The sequence below is a fragment of the Tachysurus fulvidraco genome, chromosome 14 (assembly GCF_022655615.1).
Source record: "Tachysurus fulvidraco isolate hzauxx_2018 chromosome 14, HZAU_PFXX_2.0, whole genome shotgun sequence".
In the NCBI taxonomy this organism is placed as follows: domain Eukaryota; kingdom Metazoa; phylum Chordata; class Actinopteri; order Siluriformes; family Bagridae; genus Tachysurus; species Tachysurus fulvidraco.
Genome location: NC_062531.1, coordinates 9,225,831 through 9,246,263, shown reverse-complemented (window position 1 = coordinate 9,246,263; position 20,433 = coordinate 9,225,831). Strand labels below are relative to the sequence as shown.

The 20,433-nt window shown below is 37.4% G+C and overlaps 1 protein-coding gene across 1 annotated transcript; it reads right to left on the bottom strand.

Annotated features, from left to right (window-relative positions):
- Positions 1-3,628: 3,628 nt before the first annotated feature.
- On the bottom strand, positions 3,629-18,681 carry wnt2bb (wingless-type MMTV integration site family, member 2Bb). The gene is made up of 5 exons (XM_027166427.2): positions 18,065-18,681; positions 10,444-10,664; positions 8,143-8,420; positions 6,923-7,187; positions 3,629-4,817 (listed from the first exon to the last, which is right to left on the bottom strand). The coding sequence occupies exons 1-5, from the start codon at positions 18,184-18,186 to the stop codon at positions 4,588-4,590; spliced, it is 1,116 nt and encodes a 371-aa protein (XP_027022228.1). The 5' UTR covers positions 18,187-18,681; the 3' UTR covers positions 3,629-4,587.
- Between the last annotated feature and the right edge of the window lie 1,752 nt (positions 18,682-20,433).

Here is a 20,433-nt window from a genome sequence, read left to right as displayed (position 1 = left end):
ATAAACAGGGTACAGTATAACATTGTTACTGGAGACAACTCTAAGCTCCCCAGTTTGCTCAGGTTTTTCTCTGTGTAGATTTTTTTCCAGTTTCTCTCCTTGTTAACTCGCAAGACATGTCAGTAGGTGGACTTGCATGAGAATGCATGTGTGACTGTTTATTTCTTTTAAATTGGACAATTTATTCTGAGCAGAGTATAGCAGCCTAATTCAGTCTTAATACTTTACACTAACACAGTTCACTTTAAGTATCCTGATAAGAATATATGATGATATGTGAAATTAAAGCTGTACAGTGAATCACCAAACTGAAGACTTTGGTGGATGTCTCGTTGCCAAGTCTAACAGCTACCAAATCAGTAAGAGACCTGGATGACTGAGAAACTACAAAGACTAATGAGGCTGCATCAGGGTACTTTAAGTCAAATTTTACTAACCGTCTCCTGGTCCATAATTAACTAATAACAATCCGGTGTGAATCACGGAATATCAGGTCCTCTGTCCATCTGTGTGTTGGTGATGACAGAAGAGTTTGGGCAATGCTGTATCATTCATAGGATTTGCTGTCAGCTCCAGCACTGTGGCTATATATCTGAAAATAAAACCACCACATAGTAATGCTGGCAGCACTGAAAGATGCAAAACTGCAGAGCAAAAATCGTAATGTCTCAATGCTAGTGCAAATAGTTTCTTTTCTGCTAAAAACAAGGCAGTTTTGCAAGACAAATGATTAACAGAAGGAACTACGTATTCTGACAAACAATGACAATGAATTTGGGATTCGTTTCAGAGAAGGAATCAACTAGATTCTGTGGATTTGAAAGACTTAAAAACTGTCCGGGTGTTGGCTGAAGTGGCATGCCATGAGCAGGCGTATTGCTGGGAATTGGTGTTTTTGGTGCCAAGTGCAATGTTTTTTTATCCTTTAAATTGCCAAAACACAATTGTACTCCGTTAATGTTGGTAAGTGAATTGATAGAACAGGAAATTACTTCTTTCTTCATTATTACACAGCTTGAGTTGGGAATTTACTAATATTTAGTTAACCACATGTTGAAATGTGAAGTACAGAGATTTTGACATTAATCGAGAGTGAAACACATTAAAGGTATCCATTTCAATGTTGAGTATACAGTATGGATCGAAACAAATAAAAGGAGCAAGCCTGCAAAGAAACAAATAAAATATGAAAAATGCTCAAACTCAATGTAGTTTGGACTTTGTTCAGAAACGTAGAATAATATGGCAGGTTCAGCAATAAGTTCAACTGACAAATATGAGTTCCCCAAATTGTATGAAATTGTAAGACTATGAATGATTCATGCACTGTGCATGACACAGCCTCTCTGATTTTTTTCCATTAATCATGTGGAAAGTGAGGGCATATGGTAAACTGGCCAGTCAGCATGTGCCACATGCCGGGCTGCCTATTTTCTGGCTGGTGACGTAAACACTGTCTTTCTCTTTCCTTTTATCCCACTATCTATCTATCTTTGCCTCCGTTTGATTCATTGCCTTGCCAACTCCCTCCTTGTGTAGTCACGCGGCCCTTCATCAAAGCCCTGTCCCTAGGGTCACATTACAAGCTTTTAAGAGTGCTTCTAATTTCCCTTTATTACGTAACGACAGTGATTAGCTGGTAGAATGGCCCATAGCATCCGGATCAGCTTGAGTGAATTCCAGGCTTAGCAGTTACTGGTCTTTAGAGGGTCTGCTAACATATTGTTGCCATATGAGACCAAACCAACACCAGAACATTAAGTCACACAATAATGGCAGGATGCAAAGCAGGCCTGTAAGTACTGAAGCAGTGCAAATGCAGAACGCACCAGGGTTTGTGGTTTGATTCATAGTTACTGAATTTCAGTGACACTAATGCTCATAACACTGATGTCTTATTAAGGCATGCATGAATGTGGCTGTGTATTTGCAATGTCTGTTTGGGTCTCCAAATTTACATCTACAAGAAAGATAAATGATATAATTAGGAAAACTAAGTATTCCTGAAATTTAGATGGATGGCTTTAAGTACTGTACACAATCCTGAGTAAACTCTCCTGTGCGGTAGAGTCAAAAAAATCCCTTCCTTCGCTAATGTAGCATACTGTATGAACACTTCCAGACAGAGGAACCGTGACCTCATTGCTATGGAAGACCTATACATCTGCTACCTCATTTTTTAAGTGATACGTGAAGGAAAATCAACAGCTCCTGTAGACTACACTTCTCACACACGCAAGTGCAACTCTAATAATGCTGAAGGTCAGGAAACACGACAGTGCTAAAGACGAGTCTTCAGTCTTCAGTCTTATATTTTTTATGAATCATGATAAACATGGTAGCTCAAGCATTGTACTGTACTGTGATATTCATGTACAGCTCAATACCATACCAAATTTATAACAAAATAGTTCCTCTATTTTAGATTTTATGTACAAGTAGAAAGATTTTTTCATTCATTAATTCATTTATTTTCTACAGCTTATCTGAACTCGGGTCACGGGGAGCCTGTAGAAAGATTTTTTTTAAATAAAAATGAAATGTGAATGTATACTGTAACCAAATCAATGTAAGGCAAAATAAACAGAAAATAATGTTAACAAATAAACAACCAAATTTTTTTGTTCTCTCTGTCTACACAAGGATTTACCAAATTTACCAAAATTACACATGGTTTGCCAAATATATCAAAAACATTTAAACAATAATATACATATTATGAGGATATGTATGAGGTTTTTATTTTAATCAAATGTAGTTATATTAACTTGTCCTTCCAGACATTAGATTTAAGGTAATTTTCTGTAAAGGCTCTTTCATTAAAGGCTTTTCTTCCAATAAAACACATTATATCTAATAACAGGGAGGAAAGACAGGAAGGACAGCTGGACACTATGTGCTTTGATAAACTTGGCTTTGAAATAAGTGGGGAAAAAACACACACACAAGCAAACACAAGCCCTACTGTGAGGGAGCATTTATAGCTGTCACTATGTCCTGCTGTCCTGCTATTAAGATAATTGGCTGGATATTAGTTAATCAGGAGTTTCCCTGGCCTGAGAGATACCCTGTGTTGATCTCTATTGCTATAGTCCATAAACAGTGATTGCTAGGGGTCCCCCCTCTCTCTGTCTCTGTCTCTGTCTCTGTCTCTCTCTCTCTCTCTCTCTCTCTCTGTCTCTGTCTCTGTCTCTCTCTCTCTCTCTTATATTCTTATATATATGTATAGAGAGAGAGAGAGAGAGAGAGAGAGAGAGAGAGAGAGAGAGAAAGATATAGATATACATACATACTGTATATTTGTACAGTATCTCTCTCTCTCACACACACACTGTTTCTCTCACTCTCTCTCTCTTTCAGGGTACCTTTACACACACACACACACACACACACACACACACACACACACACACACACACACACACACACACACACACACACACACACACACACACACACACACACACACACACACACTCACTCACTCACTCACTCACTCACTCACTCACTCACTCACTCACTCACTCACTTTTTCTTATTTTGTCCCATAATAGCAGTTTCTTTACATTTTAACATTATTCATTATGAACTATATCATTCATATAGGGTTTATGACAACACAGCTTACAACAGCTTAATATTTAATATTTTTATGTGAACTTTTGCTTAAATATTAATGCAATATACAGAAGGTATACAGAAGAGCCAAAACATCAGCATCTAACTGACACAATAATTCCACTATAAATCAAGCAGGTACTTCAGTTTGAATGGATGCTTTGGACCACATAGTTTGTGATAATGCTCATACACTTATGCGTTTCCTTTTATTGTAATTTATCCATTAATATTTACATTTTTGGTTAGATAGTGTTCTTAGTGCAGGCTCATGTTTAGTTTAGACATTTTCTCTTTTTTTAACTCCCAATCTCTCCCTCTGTCTTCATCTTTCAGAAAGTTCTGTAAAATCCTTTGAGGTCTTCTGTCCAAAATCTGGCCACTTTGTGAGTGGAAAGTGTGCAAAGCTCAAGGCCATTTCTTCTCTTTACTCTGCTTCCTCCATTCACATTCATTATCAGTCAAAGCAAGACAATGTTATAGGGGTATGACTGATACATAGGGCATAGTTGTGTTCTCAATAACAAGTAAGTGATATTATAGTGAGGCTTAAAGTTCTTTTATAAAGTCCAGAAAGCATTTTAAATGCAGCAGAAAAACACTACTTGAGGAACAACATATCTTTCAAATTCACATAAAACAATACATAAAAACCACCAACAAAAAAGTTCACAGTTGCAACACAGCTCATTCTTATACTCTTACTGTCCTCTGCCCAATTCAATACCATAAAATAAAGAGCAAGAGAGAGGCAGAGTAATGTGCCTGGTTGGACATAGTGTGCAAGGCGCTCATGGGAAATGCAGTTTTTTTTAGTTGTAGTGCTTTCACAGAGAGTTATAATAAAGCCATGCAACAAGGAATAGGGATCAGGGAGAGGAGCCATGAAGGATGGACATCATATCCCAGATTACCATTGTTCACAGGAGATCTTGAGGAAGATGAGGGAAGACAGACCGTAGCCAGGTCTCAGGTCTGGTCCAGCCACTCGGCTCGTTTCGGAGCTTTGCATGTGTGTATATCCACGGCTTCTTCGCAGTCTTTACATTCAACAGCGCAGCACCATTTAAACTTACATTCACACTTGGTGATGCGCTTCACACGTGTTGTATCGTAGCCCCGCCCACAGCACATCACCTCACAGCCATCTGTCCCTCGAGATGATTTATTGCAGATGCGACCAGCCGTGCCCAAAGAACCTTAAAAACAAAACAACACACAGTTTTATGTAATACAATGTGATTGTGCTTAGTTCTCAAAATATTTAAGTGTTGTGGAGTTGTTTGCCATTATTAAATTCTTCCTCTACACTGACTCTCAGATGCGTGTGCCTCATGCATTCATTGTTTTTTTGGGGTTAAACAGGTGCTGGACAGTGAAGCTCCTGTGCTAAAAGAGTCAGTGCCACTGGAGTCTCCCCATTCCCTGCAGCCATGCTCCTATCAGCTCAAGAGCCATGTTGGCAGGAAGAAGGAATGACTTTTGAAAAATGAGCCTGTTGTATCCTAAGGCGTCCAAATACCACCAGAAGGGTGGATGGTAAGGGGGAGGTGTGATAGGGGAGGTCACTGAGCCACTGAAAAAACTAAGCTGGTAAGTTGTCTGTCTGAGTCAGACACAAACCCAAACCAAACACAACTCAGACGCAACACACACATCAATATGAGTCATGCTCCATTGCCATTAGCCATGACAGTAATGCAATACTGTTCAGTGCAACACTGCTGCTCATGCCATGTCTTCCACACCTGCCTGATGCAGGTGCAGTGTTTATATGACTCAGAAATTGATGAAAACTGTGTCACAGCCACGAAAGGAAGGGTTGTCTATGCTGTGGAACTTAATAACTTGATAGCTGATATGATCCTGCTTCAGCCTTATATGTGCAATGGCTTCAGTAAATAGGACATAGAAAAATATGAAGATTCTTGTAAAATATTTTCATGATATAAGTCTTTAAACATAGTGTATCACATAGAGTGTTGTTTTGCTTGGGTTTTGCAAGTATATAAGTAAAAAAAATGTTTAAAATATGAAGTATAGTATCGTCCTTAAGTTGCTCCCTGTTTAAGGTTGAAATAAGATATTATCCAATCTGCATATTTAGATTTGAGCAAACTCTCAGTTGCTGAGTCGGTTCCCTGTCTGGGAATCAAGCCCAGGCTGTGGCGCTTAGAGCTCTGGATCCTGCTGCTGGACCACCAGTGACCTACAAGTCTAGTCAAAATACAAGAACTTGATTTGAAAGAACTTGACTTGTTCATTGTAACATCAAAACAGCAATTCCAAGTAAAATTTCTTGTTACCCGCAATCAATACAGTACAAGTCAATGGCTTTACCATTAGTTAAGAATATCCATCCATTCATCTATCCATCCATTAACTGTACCATTTATTTATACAGGGTTGTGGGGAAACTGGAGCCCATTTACATTTATGTCATTTAGCCCATCCTAATGGAACTTGGGGCACATGGCAGGCGACTTTCTGGACAGGGTGCCTAATCTTTGCAAGGCATAATCACACTCACTAACACAAATTCACACACTACAGACAATTAAAGATGCCAATCAGCTTCAACATATGTCTATAGACTGTGAGAGGAAACTAGAGAACCCAGAGAAATCCCCAGAACCATAGGGAGAATGTGCAATCTCCTAGCAGAGGCAGGAATCAAACCCTGCCCTGATGGTAAAGGGGAAATGTGATAACCCCCATCAAAGATATGGAAATATTTTTATTGTGTACTGTCTTTTACATAATTGCATGCATTAGGAATGTTAATTATTATGTTATCATAAGACTCAATCCTTCTGTAGCATGCCTGGAAATTGATCCACAAACCCTCCAGATATTAGCACAGAATCGTATTTACTAAGCTACCACAGCCCTTAAGTAAGTGTGCTTATAGGTGTAGAGGTGTGCTGTAGATGGGTGTCTAACTGCACTCCCTGCGGGCAGCAGGGTCACTGTGCGAGAGTGTCAAGGATTAACGGGGCAGAAACATCACGCTCCACCTCTCATGACCTTTTTAAAGCCTTTCACTCCCTTGTTGCCCCAGGGCATGTGTGGCAGAGGCCAGGAATGGGGCAGGTGTGAGAATCGGCTTACTGTCAGCAACAAATCCTATCCGCCTTACACTCTCTCATGCATACATTCCCTCAATCAAACTAGCTTTAGGCACCTTCAGTGACAAAATCAATGGTGCTGAAACACCTCTCTGATCCAGTAACTATGAGTTCTGAGTATGTTATTAACGTTTAGCACATTCGCGGTATCATCACTCATTATGTCACTGCTATACCTGCAGCTTTGTCCATTAAGCAGTAGTCAGGTGAGTTCTCAAAGTACACCAGATCATTTTTGGTGGCATTTCGGAAGTCCTTGTGAGCCACAGTGAATCCTGCTCCATCTTGGTTCACGGTGACTTCAATGGCTCCATTGTATTTTTTGCGAAGGTAATCTCCGGTCTTCCGGAAGTCAGACATCGCCAACCAGCAAGTCCTTAAGGTGCAGGAGCCACTGACACCATGACACTTACACTCAAGCTTCATAAAGCGTTTCACTGACTGGAACAAACAGACAGAAACATGGAGACAAAGTTTAGATGGTCTAGAGAATAAACATTACAGTGTACACAGATTAGCTTTTGCATCTTTTCATATAATTCTATTTGTATGTAATCAAAGGATAAAAAGGATATATATACGTATATATACGTATATATATATATACGTATATATATATATATATAAGTATATATATATATATATATATATATATATATATACGTATATATATATATATATATATATATTGCTTTTTGTCTTTCAAATTTACCCATCGGACAAGTACGCCCAGTGAACTAGCAATTACTAATGTTTTCTGTTACTTGTTCAACAGCCAGAGGCACTACTTATTACTGAGCTTTGCAAAACAAAACATTTACATGAGATGTACTGTACATTTAAAAAAAAATTGGTTTATGGTGGTACAACACAAAACTGTAACTACAGCATGCAGTACTGTTTCTGAACCTCAATGTCTGCTGCACTAAACACATTGTCTTTTGTTAGCTAGATTAAACAGCTTGCACAGATGACAGACAACTTATTCGGGTATGAAGTGAAGAGAAAACACTAGAGATTTTACTTGTCCAGTGGGCCACTAGATGAATATCCCATTATTAGCCACCTGTTTGTGTTTGTTAGCAGAGGCATTTTAAAAATAAGAAGTATTGTAATGAACAATACTATTGATGGACACAATACTGTATACAATACAGTATTTCCTTCTCTAGCAAATCTGAAGCAATTTAAAACAGTTTAGTGGCAAAATATCAGAAAAGAGATTCCATCAATAGTCTTGGCCATTCCAATGTTGACAGTTTTCAAAATAGCCACCAAATCACACAAGAATGGTTATAATGGAATTTATAGTAATGGTAGAAATTATATAAAATGATCAACTCAGAAGTAGAAAAAGTACAAAAATCAGATATCCTACTGATTGCTTGCTGCTTACCATTCTTCCACAGCGATTGTTATGAAGGTTCACAAGTGCTCGTGCATCCTTCACTGTCCGTTCTTTGGCATCTATGAAGGCTTTAGCAAACTTTATCCCATAGTTAATATTGTCGCTGCAGCCGCCCCAATCAAATTCGCCTCTTTCATCCCTTGCTTTGCCACGCTTGTGCGGGTCACAGTTACATGTCCTTAGTTCCCCCTGACTGCAAGCGCGGGTGATGGCGTACACGACACCCGCCGAGGAAATTGCGTACACAAAGGCGGCCTCTCGACTGCCTGCACAAATAGATGCTGTTAGAGAAGATGACGACAAACACACACTCATACACAATGGCTCACTACCTCACTCACTCAAACTTATAATCACACACTCCATCTTGTTTAAGAAAGAGCCTTGCAATCCCAAACAATATCACACACACCCGGGTAACTTATTCATCTGCTCCTGACACAGCTGAAAGGATGCATCAGCAGATAGTGTAAGTGTTACTTTTAAATATTAGTGCAGGAGTAATCTCTCCGGGATGGGTTCCGCTCTACTCACATAAACTGTCTAAAGCCAGGCATTGTGATACCCCACTCACTGCTGTTCCAAGGAAGTCAGCTGAGGTAGGCTGCTTTTCCCAACAGGCCCCTACTCCCACTGAGAACAGCCCCATTGTTTGGCTTCCAGTCACTCACACTGATTAAGCACTGATTTCTAGCTAAACTGAAAATAAGAGAATATAAATCATTCATTTCTCTACACTGTTGTGGGAGGGCAATGGAAGTTAAAGAGCATTGTTTATCCTCCTAGAATCTGAAAAAATAAGTAATTTTTTTCTATTAATAAATAAAATTCAGATTTGCAATGTGGTCTCAGACTTTTGGACACAACTTACATTTACATTTACATTTACATTTACATTTACAGCATTTGGCAGACACCCTTATCCAGAGCGACGTACAGAAGTGCTTAAATCACAACTGAACATAACAAATTCAGCTTTTTTAATGATTAACATTAACATAGTAGGTAACATGGTTATTATTGAAACTATTGTCTAATTTTAAGTATAATAAAAAAAAATAGCAACCTAGACCTAACCTAGCAATCATTATAAATATTGAATTGTCCTATTTTATATTCTGGGATTTAAGATATTCTAAAACATTTTGTTAATTACCATTCATTGATTCATTTTCTACCGCTTATCCAAACTATGGGAGAACATGCAAACTCCACACACACAAGGCGGAGACAGGAATCGAACCCCCAACCCTGGAGGTGTGAGGCGAACGTGCTAACCACTAAGCCACCGTTTTCAATAGTCATCTCAGATGTTTGAACCCCATTGTATGTTTCTTTACTTGACTTCTTCAAACGGTCGATGTTTTGCATTTTGGTCCATTTTGACTTTTTTTCCCTGATAAGTCTTAAAATTCTGCAGGTACCTGCTATAACTCAAGCCTATCTCACCCTCAAATAATATATAACAACAACTTTCTCTGTTGTGTATAAAAGGGCTATAATGAGTTGGGGTATAAAGTATTTGACATTATTGATGCACTAGTTGTTTTTATTTAGTAAAATATCCAGGTTGCCTATTGTAGAGTTTTAGAGTTGTAGATTTTTTCATTTTCCGTGACATCTAATTATTCATAATCTGTGTTATATTTTACATAAATCTACAGGTATAAGGCATGTTTTACTTTCTAGACACAAAACTACTGTATATGGCTATAAAAAACATTTAACTTATGAAAAATCCTCTCCAATCCAGTCATTGTTTATAAATCACGTGTAATTAGCCAGACTGCACACATAAATCAGTCTGTTTATCAAGCCCCTGTGCAAATCTGTTGATCTGAGGTTTTTGTTTTTTACCGTACATATCATACTGAGACTATTACAAAGCAGGCAGTTCATCTGAAGGCAGAGCACTTGCATTGAGATACTTCATAAATATGGTCCTGGGTTTTCTCAAAGTGCAAACAAATCCCCCCAAAAGGAGAACCAGATACATGTGATTGGCTGAGATAAGCAGGGACTGGATATATTATGTGAAGCTTGAATGGATTGAAGGCTGAATGTCAGCTGCAGGAACAGCAAAAAAAAAAAAAAAACTTAAAAGAGTTTTATGGATTTTACTGGCTGGAAGACAGCAACTGTCTCGCATTTCCAAAACACTCCATTATGTGGTAAATTCAAGTTTGGTGGTGCAGATCTCCAGGTCCGTATATCTCATTTAGCTATCAGCACAAGCGCTACCTCACTCACTGTTTCTAGAAAAATATTCCCACAAACAGAGAAACTCACTGCGTTGCATGACCCTGCCAAAGACAGTATGGTCACGCTCGATTGTGCTGCAGTTCCAGCGGTGGTGTCTGAACTGGTGCTGGCACTCACGGATCCACTCCTTTCCTCCCTCGCTGATCGACTGCATTACATCTGGATACTTCTGACACAACTGTCGCTGCTTATTCACCAGCCCTGGTACATTATCACATATTACTCGTGCACCCAATGCACCAATGTACCTAAAACACATACAAACATAGATATGGGTATTCCTAATAATGTAAGAATTGTTAATTGTCGTCATTTTTTAACTACCCATTATGTATTTTTAATTCTGCCATCACCATGGCTCCGGCTTGGTTGGAGTAAAAGCCTGCAGTCCCACCAACACCAATGTAAGTCGTAAATTGATTAAGACATATGACTATGTTTAGTGATATGAATACAATAAGTCATTTACATTCACATCACGTGTCTTTCTGTACAGCTGTATTTCTGTACAGTTTCGTAGATGATAGTAAGTTGAAGCTGTCTAACCGTGAGAAGACAGCGAGAGGCTCCTGCCTGCTCTCCAAGGCTGTGCTACAGTGTTATTGTAAGATTTATTAGAAGTGCACAGCATGTTCATGGTGGCAATGAAAAACAAGTGTTGAACAAACTGTTCGTAATATCACCGTTCTCAAATTATATCTGTGATATAGAGTATAGCCAGTTGTTTGTTTTTTTTTTGCTTTATTAATACATTTTATTATTGTGGTGACAGTGGAAATGATTATCAGCTAAAATGTTATGTTGGAGTTCTACTACAATTGCATATTTATTAAATATTTGTTATATGTATGAGCTATCTAACTTGTATTGATTGGGTTCAAACTTATTCCTGTCATTCAAACAAGCATAATAAGCATACATTTTATATTTGAAATGACATGAAACTAGAATAAATGCTATTTATATTGTAAAAGTTTCAAATACTCTCTCACATGTAACTCCATATCGTTCCTATTCATATCATTCTCGATGCTAATTTTATAGTGAACATGGAAGTACAGTGAAGTAAAAATTATGCCTTACGTTGAGCCAACTAATAAAACGCTTTAAAGCTACATACAACATGAAAAGTGATGTTTCTGAGTGGCCATGAGTCGTCACAGGCAATTCTATAGTAATAACAGTAATTCATATTTATTGCTGTATGATTAGAGTTGGATCAGAATTGGTAGGAAATTTATCTAAGCATCATACAACAGCTCATATATATAGGAAAGAACTTCAGGCATGAAAGGAGGAGGGTTAATATAACACTATAAGAGGGAAGATAAGGTTCTTTGCTCTTGAACAGGTACATGTAAGTCATTTGTCTGATGTTTGCTCTCTGATTATGTGGAAAGGAGTGGAATGTGTATCATTAGCCAAATCTAGAGAATTCATGACTAATAGGAGTTGTTTCCCTATATTATGGGATTTCATACTCATATATACTATATATATATAGAGTCATCTGAAGCCATCGTCTCAGTGTGTAACATATTTTATGACTAGCACGCTTTCACTATCTGGCTCGTGCCTTACATTTTTGACAGGTTGGAGAACAAAATTAGGTAAATTTGGTTAGATATGGTCATATAAATGTATACATCAGAACCATCCAAAGGTGACCAGGTCTTACAATTGGTTTTGCTCTTTCACCTGGTACTTAGTCACACTGATATGCACAATAACACTTTATAATATTCTGTAATAAGAAGGGAATTCAGCAAAGAATCATATGCAGCTGATTAAGGCTTTATTACAATATTGATAGTTTTTGTATGTAGGCATAATACTTAGTGTTACTGAAGCTGAAAATGTACTGAAACTGAAATTATAAAATGTTCATCTGCAGTTAGCTTGCAATAACATTTTTCTCCAAAAGATTGTGAAAATCTGAAATCTTAGACCCAGCAGCTATAATGGGTTAACACCAAAGTGAAACTGTGTCGAGTGTTGTGGGTGGAAAGTTCAGTAATAAATGTTCTAACAGTGTCAGAAAATAAATAGTTGATAAAATAAAACTTGTATATGGGGCCGGTGTTGTTTTTTTCCACACTGAGATCCCATGTCTCGATCAATATGGCATGACCGATGGATCCCCACTAGTATCTGAGATGGATGTGCAAAATTATTTCATATGAAAACATTGTGAAATACTGAGTGGTGTCAAAATGCAGTACTGATATTGTTCTTAGGTAATCAGGAACTTGTGGTAACTCTGTCGCACTCTCACAATTTAGCTAAAGCTTGAAAGATAGCAGGACCCTTTGCTCTCACTCTCTCCAGTTTCCACTCCTGTTATGGATGTTCCCATTCCATCACAGCCCACCGTATGTTTACCGTTACTCTAACGTGCTTTCACCAAGACTGGCACAAACTATACACAACACACTTTTTGTCTATGACATTCCCACCATGTTTTTATCTTTAATATTCCTGTCTACAGCTGCTGCTGGAAATACATCATGGTATTATCTGTCCTTACACAACACTGTGGAATACACACATACACACACACACATGCAGATTTTATATATTAACACTCGAGGTTCTGTTCACTATGTAGAAGTTATAGTATCATTAAGAAAAATTATATATATTGATTTCATATTTAACCAATTTTAATATTTTTTGATTTTAAATGTCAAAATACATTTCTTAAAAATATATGAAAGAAATATTCACAGAAGCAAGAACCTGGACTGGATTAATAATACAAATTTCAACATAGTTATATTTCATTCGATTTCAAATAAGATGTATTGTACTGTATTGTACTGCAAATTTCTCTGAGCGTCCTATATTATTATTATTATTATTATTACTATATATATATATATATATATATATATATATATATATATATATATATATATATATATATATATATATATTTAGAATTGAGAAATGCTACAATTGTAAAATCTGCAATGAGGGAAAGGCCAAAATCTATACCAGGTTAAACTATAGCAAAACATTTGAAACACAAAGTGGTAAAAATATTTTCCAGGACATTTAAACAAATGTGTATAAAAATGAACTTTTATTGCATAAAAATTCTTCTGAAATTGCAAGCATAATGTTGTAGAGTATTATTTAGAAAGATTCAAGATTCACGATTCAAGATTCATTCTAAATAATATTCTACATCATGGTATCAAGCAGCAAAGATTAATATTGATGATATGATGGTTCATCCTTTATTTAGCTCACACTGTATGTTGACAGCATTTATAGGCAAATCACAGCATCTGAATTAAGTATAAATTTCACATTTTGTCAATTTCAATTCTCTTTTTAAATCCGATTATCTTGAGTTGAAAAGTGTACCTAAGCCTATAATCTAAACGTTAGATTCTGGTCATGGCATTAAATGATTTAAACTCAACCTCTTTCCAATAACATGACAGCTTTATATTTTAGTTGAGATTATGACTTTATGTTATTTTGATTTTTTACAGTGTTGTCTGTGTTGGGTATTTGTCAATAAATAGGTCAATCTGGCACAACTTTGAAACTTTATTGTATTATTGCTGTAAATCAATGTTAGACATCTGTCTTTACTGAAACAATCATCTATAATTACAAAAATCTTTAATATACTGTGTATGCAACTAAATTCCTTAAAGTAACATTAAAGTAAGGTGTTAAAGATGAGGATAAATGAATATGCATGACTTGTGACATATATAATGGCTGGCAACATATTTTTTATATGTATTTAAGAGATATTAATGTAACATAGATGACCTATCTTCATTGTTTAGAAAAGAGATGAACTTTTTACATCGGGTGTATTTTGGTGCTTCTGGAGAATTAAACATTAGATACCATTATAATACAAAAAAAAATACTTTAATGATTGTCTAGCTTTACACACACCTTGCTTACACATAAAAATCAAACAAATTTTGATTTAAAATATATTAAATTAACAAGCTAAATACCTGTCATAAGAAAAAAAGACATCTTCCAACTTCAGCCATAATTTGACTACCAGAACAAGTTGTATTCCAATGAGTATGTATGTGAACTGAGCTGTTCACTGGGCAAAACCTTTACTACAATTCCACTTACTGTAAATATTAAAACTGGCCTTTGCAACTTAAATACAATTGAATTCAACTGAATTCTAAATGCAATTAGATCCCCAGGTGTTTCTCTGCAGTTCATATAAAATTCATTGTGGATTAGAGTATGGAGGCTGATTCTCGCTGACACCTGGTCTGCATCACTCCTCTGAAGCCCTTTCCAAGTGGAACCTGTTCAGTTATGTCTGGTCCTGCTTTGCTCATGTGGCTGACTGGGTAATACAGAGAGGGTGGTACCTCGTATGAAGCCCACACACACACACACACACACACACACACACACACACACACACACACACACACACACACACACACCCCACGGAGGTTTCACACATCACACATGACGATGGGATGGAGAGGAGCTTTTACTGCTGCGGTAAATCATTATCCACAGGACTGTAACAACACACCATAAAAACACACTCTGGGACCCCTATCGCATGTGTGTGTGCGTGAGAGAGCGAGGGATCAGATATGGTTAGGCTTGACTGGGTAAAGAATGCATGACTGTGGTGATTTGCCCCTCGTTAGGGTGGCTAAAGAGCCAATAAAGCAGAACTTCTCTCTCTCTCTCTCTCTCTCTCTCTCTCTCTCTCTCTCTCTCTCTCTCTCTCTCTCTCTCTCTCTCTCTCTCTCTCTCTCTCTCTCTTTCTCTCTCTCAGGAGGCCACCGAGAAAATTAAACTGCTTGCTTATAACAATATGTCAACTTTGGTTTACAGAACTAACCTAATCTGCCCAAACAGCAAGTTAATGGTGGCCAACAAGGACATAAACCCCAAGAACTTGCAGCCTTTCAATGTACTAAACATTCACAAAAGTAATATGATTTCTAATATGCATAAAAATTATGACTATGTCTGCTATAAACATTAAGCCATTTTTGCTTCATTTCTGAAAAAGGTCCTTTAGCATTCATCATCCATGACTAACAACAATCAAATTGATTAAGGCCAAATTTTCTGTAATTTAAAAGCATCGATTATTATGAAAGTTCCCTGTGGTTGCAATTAAGTGTAAAATTAACCACAAGGATACATCAAGAATACATGCATCTGCAGTTACTTTCCCATACCCACTCTAGCTAGTTATATTTATTAAATAATACTTTCAGTGGTGTTGCTAAAATATGCTTTAAGAGGAACGAATGAGATCTGGAATATCAAGGGATTCTCCAAATGAGACGAAGCCCCATAATCCATCTACTCAAATATTAGGCATAGTATATAAATGTGTGCAGCAATATTTTTCCTAGTTATTACATCCATAAACTTTTTTCATTTAAAAAGAAAAATGTAATTTGCCAACTGAAAACAATAGTTCCAAGCTCTCATAGTTTAAAGGGCTACTTGTGTTTGGGTTACTAATGTTTGGAATGAACATGTTCAGTTCAAATGACGTAAAAAAAGCAAATTACAAACTCAAAATTAAGAATAAGGCGTGCTAAAAAAAACCACAGACCCAATGACTATTTAAAAAGAAGTGCTCTATGTTGTATAAGCTGCATAAGTTAGCAAAGGTTAGTTACTATTTTTAGTCTTCTTGTACATCTCATTCTCAGACATTTTATTAATTGTAAGAGCAATTATAAAGGGCGCATACCAGGAAAAACACATTTCTAGCCATTTTTAAGACATATTACTATGTTTAGTGATAAGTTTTAATCACTATTAGTATAAGACGAGTGACTTATGAATATATATATGTATATGTGCATGCTTTTGATTTAGTTTGTCTCTGCTATTGAAAAAAAAAAAGGGGGGGGGGTTCTCTATAGCTGAAAAGATGGCAGATGGGCCCTTATAGTGTGGTGAAGAAATGGCAAAAGTATTTAGTGATATAATTATGAAATTCTGGAAGCATTTGTTATAGTTCTCCAAGTAAATCATACACGTTAGATTACTTCTTGTAATAGTTTTCTAAACAATTTGTTGTAAAGATTCCAATTCCATGTGCATGATATCATCAGAAAAGCTGCACACAAATATTTTAACTGTTTGTGTACGTTGATATGAGATTTGAAGTAAGTTTAGGTCTGTAAATCATAGGACATTTGAACTGAATGTAGAACGCTTGCATATCAGGAATGTTATGCTAATGTAGTCTTGTCAACCTCATAAACTGTTCATTCAATTCTAAATTTTGAGTTATTTTTGACATTTATTCTGTTTATGTGCTTATAGCTGTATACGTGTCTATATAATTACTACTGTATTAAAACGATTTCTCTGGATGTCTCCTTTCCGCTCATTGTAAGTGTGTGTGTGTGTGTGTGGGGGGGGGGGGGGGGTGAAAGAAAGGAATGTGAGACAAAGTCTTAAAGCAGTGGTCTGACCACAGAGTCCCTTGATCTACAGGAAGATTGACTTTAACCCTGATGAAAGTGTATGCACACATACACACACAACACAAATGACACACATAAAAAAACACTTTGATTGAAGTGTGTGTGTGTGTGTGTGTGTGTGTGTGTGTGTGTGTGTGTGTGTGTGTGTGTGTGTGTGTGTGTGTGTGCACATATGTTTATGATTGTGTGTACTTGTGTGTACAAGTAGGCAAGAAACACACTTAAGAGATAGAGTGAGAGAGAGAGAGAGAGAGAGAGAGAGAGAGAGAGAGAGATTCAGCTCCTCTATATATTTGTCTCTCTGAGATGAGTGTCACTGGGTCAGTGTCTCTTATTGATAAGGTCATCTAACATTACAGGTTGAATCTTTCCACTAGGTACAGGCTAAGGTACAGACCAATACATTGTATTATTGTTTAATGCTATGTTACTGTACATGTGGATTTAATTTTTTTCCAAGGTAAATATATTATGTTCATGCATGCACCCACATAGAAATATGGAAATATGTGCACATAACGAGGGTTATGCCTTATTGTGTTGGTAGTCTCCAGCTGAGCTGAGAGTATGAGAGTATGTGTCTAGCCAAGCAGGCCCGATAGAGATTACATTTATTATGCTTCATTTATTTCTCTATTAGTCTATTGCTGTGTTAGCTGGCAAAGCACCAAAGAAATGTCCCAAAAACAGACCATAATTCTCATACAACACTGCACCACAGCTGAAAGTGTAGATATTGAGTTAGTATTGACATTTAAAGGAGCAAAAATAGTTCCAGCAATTAGTAACTCAATTTATAATGCAAATAAATATAATTTCTAATTATAAATAATTTGTAAGATCATATATAGGGGAATGTATTTATCATGATTATCTTTCATTGAAATGTCATTTTCTCCGTTCAGTACATAATAAAAAGAAGTAATTGCAAAGATAAGCAGTAAAGTGGGAAAAAAGATTAGTCAGGTTGATCAATTATCAAATATTATTTATCTACGTCATGTATGTCAGATGTTCGCTCTTATGGAAGTTTAGCTAGTGGAGAATATTCAAGTGTTCTGATGACATCCAGAAATGCACATCTTATATGATGTGTGTCCACATGAAGGGTTTAAAGAATAGGGGATAAGATCATCGGTCAGGATACAGACAGAAGAGAGACTACTTACCACCAGGACGAGTCCACGCGTGGTGTGAGGAAGAGGATGAGAAGGATAAATGCGCAGTAAATGCGCGCGGCGGATTCACCGAGGATCCTGAGCGAGCCGTGACTCTTACTAACACCAGACATCGCTCAGTCTGTCCTCCAGTGCGCGAAACTTTGGAATTAATAAACCGCTATGTGTTTAACTCCGTGTGAAAACTTTTGTGCGTTGTGAGGACGTGTAGAAAGTGAGCGCAAATCACGGCTGCTTGCACAACGCGCTGGGCTGCTGACTCTCTGATCTGCTAATGCCGCGCGCCATTTAAAAGTATTCCCCAACAGCTGGCACACGCACCAGAAATAATCCGAGCCAGAGCGCTGGAGGAAGCGTTTCCCACTCGTTCCCTCTTTTCTCCCACCTCCTTTTTTTAAATGGTTATAAAGGTCTCAGTGAAGCGCAGGATGCGTGTGCAGGGAGCGCGCGCTCTCTTCCTGTCCGCCGGCTAAATGTGTGTCCGTTCCGCTGAGGTGTGATGGTGTTCCTGCAGTTGTGCAACAAACAGCTGGCGAGAACCATCCGCTCTTCCATCAGTACTGTACCTCTTATTCTCTCTCTCTCTCTCTCTCTCTCTCTCTCTCTCTCTCTCTCTCTCTCTCTCTCTCTCTCTCTCTCTCTCTCTCTCTCTCTATGTCTCTCTCTCTCTCTCTCTGCACTGAGCTGTGAGGGTGGGAGGTGTGTGTATGTGTGTGTGTGTGCCTAGGCTTGGTTGTGTGTAGGACACACCGCGGTCTCTGTCATTGGGTGGAGTTGGATGCGCTGGTTCTTTCTCGGGATGCACAGCTCACTACAAAGATGCAGTACCTCTGAGGTTGACCTTCTGCTTAGAAGCTATAAGAATATTATATAAAAAGAAAAAATATCGGTTTCATCAATTTCATCATCATCATCATCATCATCATCATCATCATCATCATCATCATCATCATCATGAACAACAAAACCAATACAATTATTCACATGCATATTTAAGTGATTAAAGCTCAAAACACATGATCCCATCCCATCTCCTGGAGAACCCCCTGTACTGTACAGTACATGTTAGTCTTTTCCCTGCTCTAACACACCCACTTCAACTCATCGTCTAATTAACAGCTCTTTCTGAGGTCGGTGTGATAAAGAAGGGAAAACACTCAATTAATCGGGTTAGTGGAATCTCAAGGACCAGGGTCTGCAAAAGAAACACAAGCACATGGTCTGGAAGACTTTTATATATATATATATATATATATATATATATTACTGAATACCAGCATAAAGTGAGAAAAGAAGAGCTAAAACATTAAAAATGTGGGATCATTCCTTTGTAGAAACCCTTATGCTCTACGTAGATTCTACATAAAACACTATAACAGATATCCCTGTTTGAGAGGTTTATAACTAGAACCCTGTGGAATGTTTAAATTAATATTAACCTACCATTCATGTTACCATTCAAGAACAACCTGTGAAAGGAATGCACATCTCCTTATTAATTTTATATATAATATAAATAATTTTAATACATACTTTTATTATACATATATGCTTATTTAAACAATAAATATTCCCTATTGTTATTCCATTCTCAAATAAAGGAAGCTTTCATGATATATAAAGACTTATGGAATGATTCAAACCTGTACAGAAATTTAACAATTGGCTGCGAAAAAGACCTCTGTTCACCCAGTGACTTCAAGGGTATGACACAGTCTTAAAAACTTTATACAGACTTGGTGATAGATGTCAAAGCAAAGCCACATGCTGAATAAAGATGCCATGCAAGCTTGTTTGGCACCAGCTCTCACATTGTGCTCTCAGCCATTTCGCATGAGAACGTATACTCAGAGCATGGACGCAATGTTCAAAGTGCAAGAAAGGAACCTTGAGAGGAACTGAAACTGAAAAGAGGGAAGTCACTCTCAGGATGGTTGTTCATTGTCAGTCAGACTTGAACTCGTGTGACATGTATCTGTGTAAATCATAAGGTCAAGCTGACATCATGTTGCCAAACTACATTTAACCTGCTGCTATTAACACAGTTCAGACGTAACAGTGAATTACAATGCCGTGCCTCTGAGCTGTGGGCTGCCTACTGAATTGGAATAAACTTGACACCTTGTACATGTGAGCTAGATCACAGGCAGCTGCTTTAGAATATAATAGCTTAATTGTTGTGGTATGCCAGTGAAAGTGCTTACACCACAATAAAGTATCGAGTGATCTACTAAAAATAGGCCGAGGTGTCTTGAAGACTAATTAAAATGGCTGCAAGCTGAAAGCCAAATCTCAAGACGGTGATTCCATAACAAGACCATTTGTCATGTCAAACTGCTTAATTCTCTTCATGATATCAT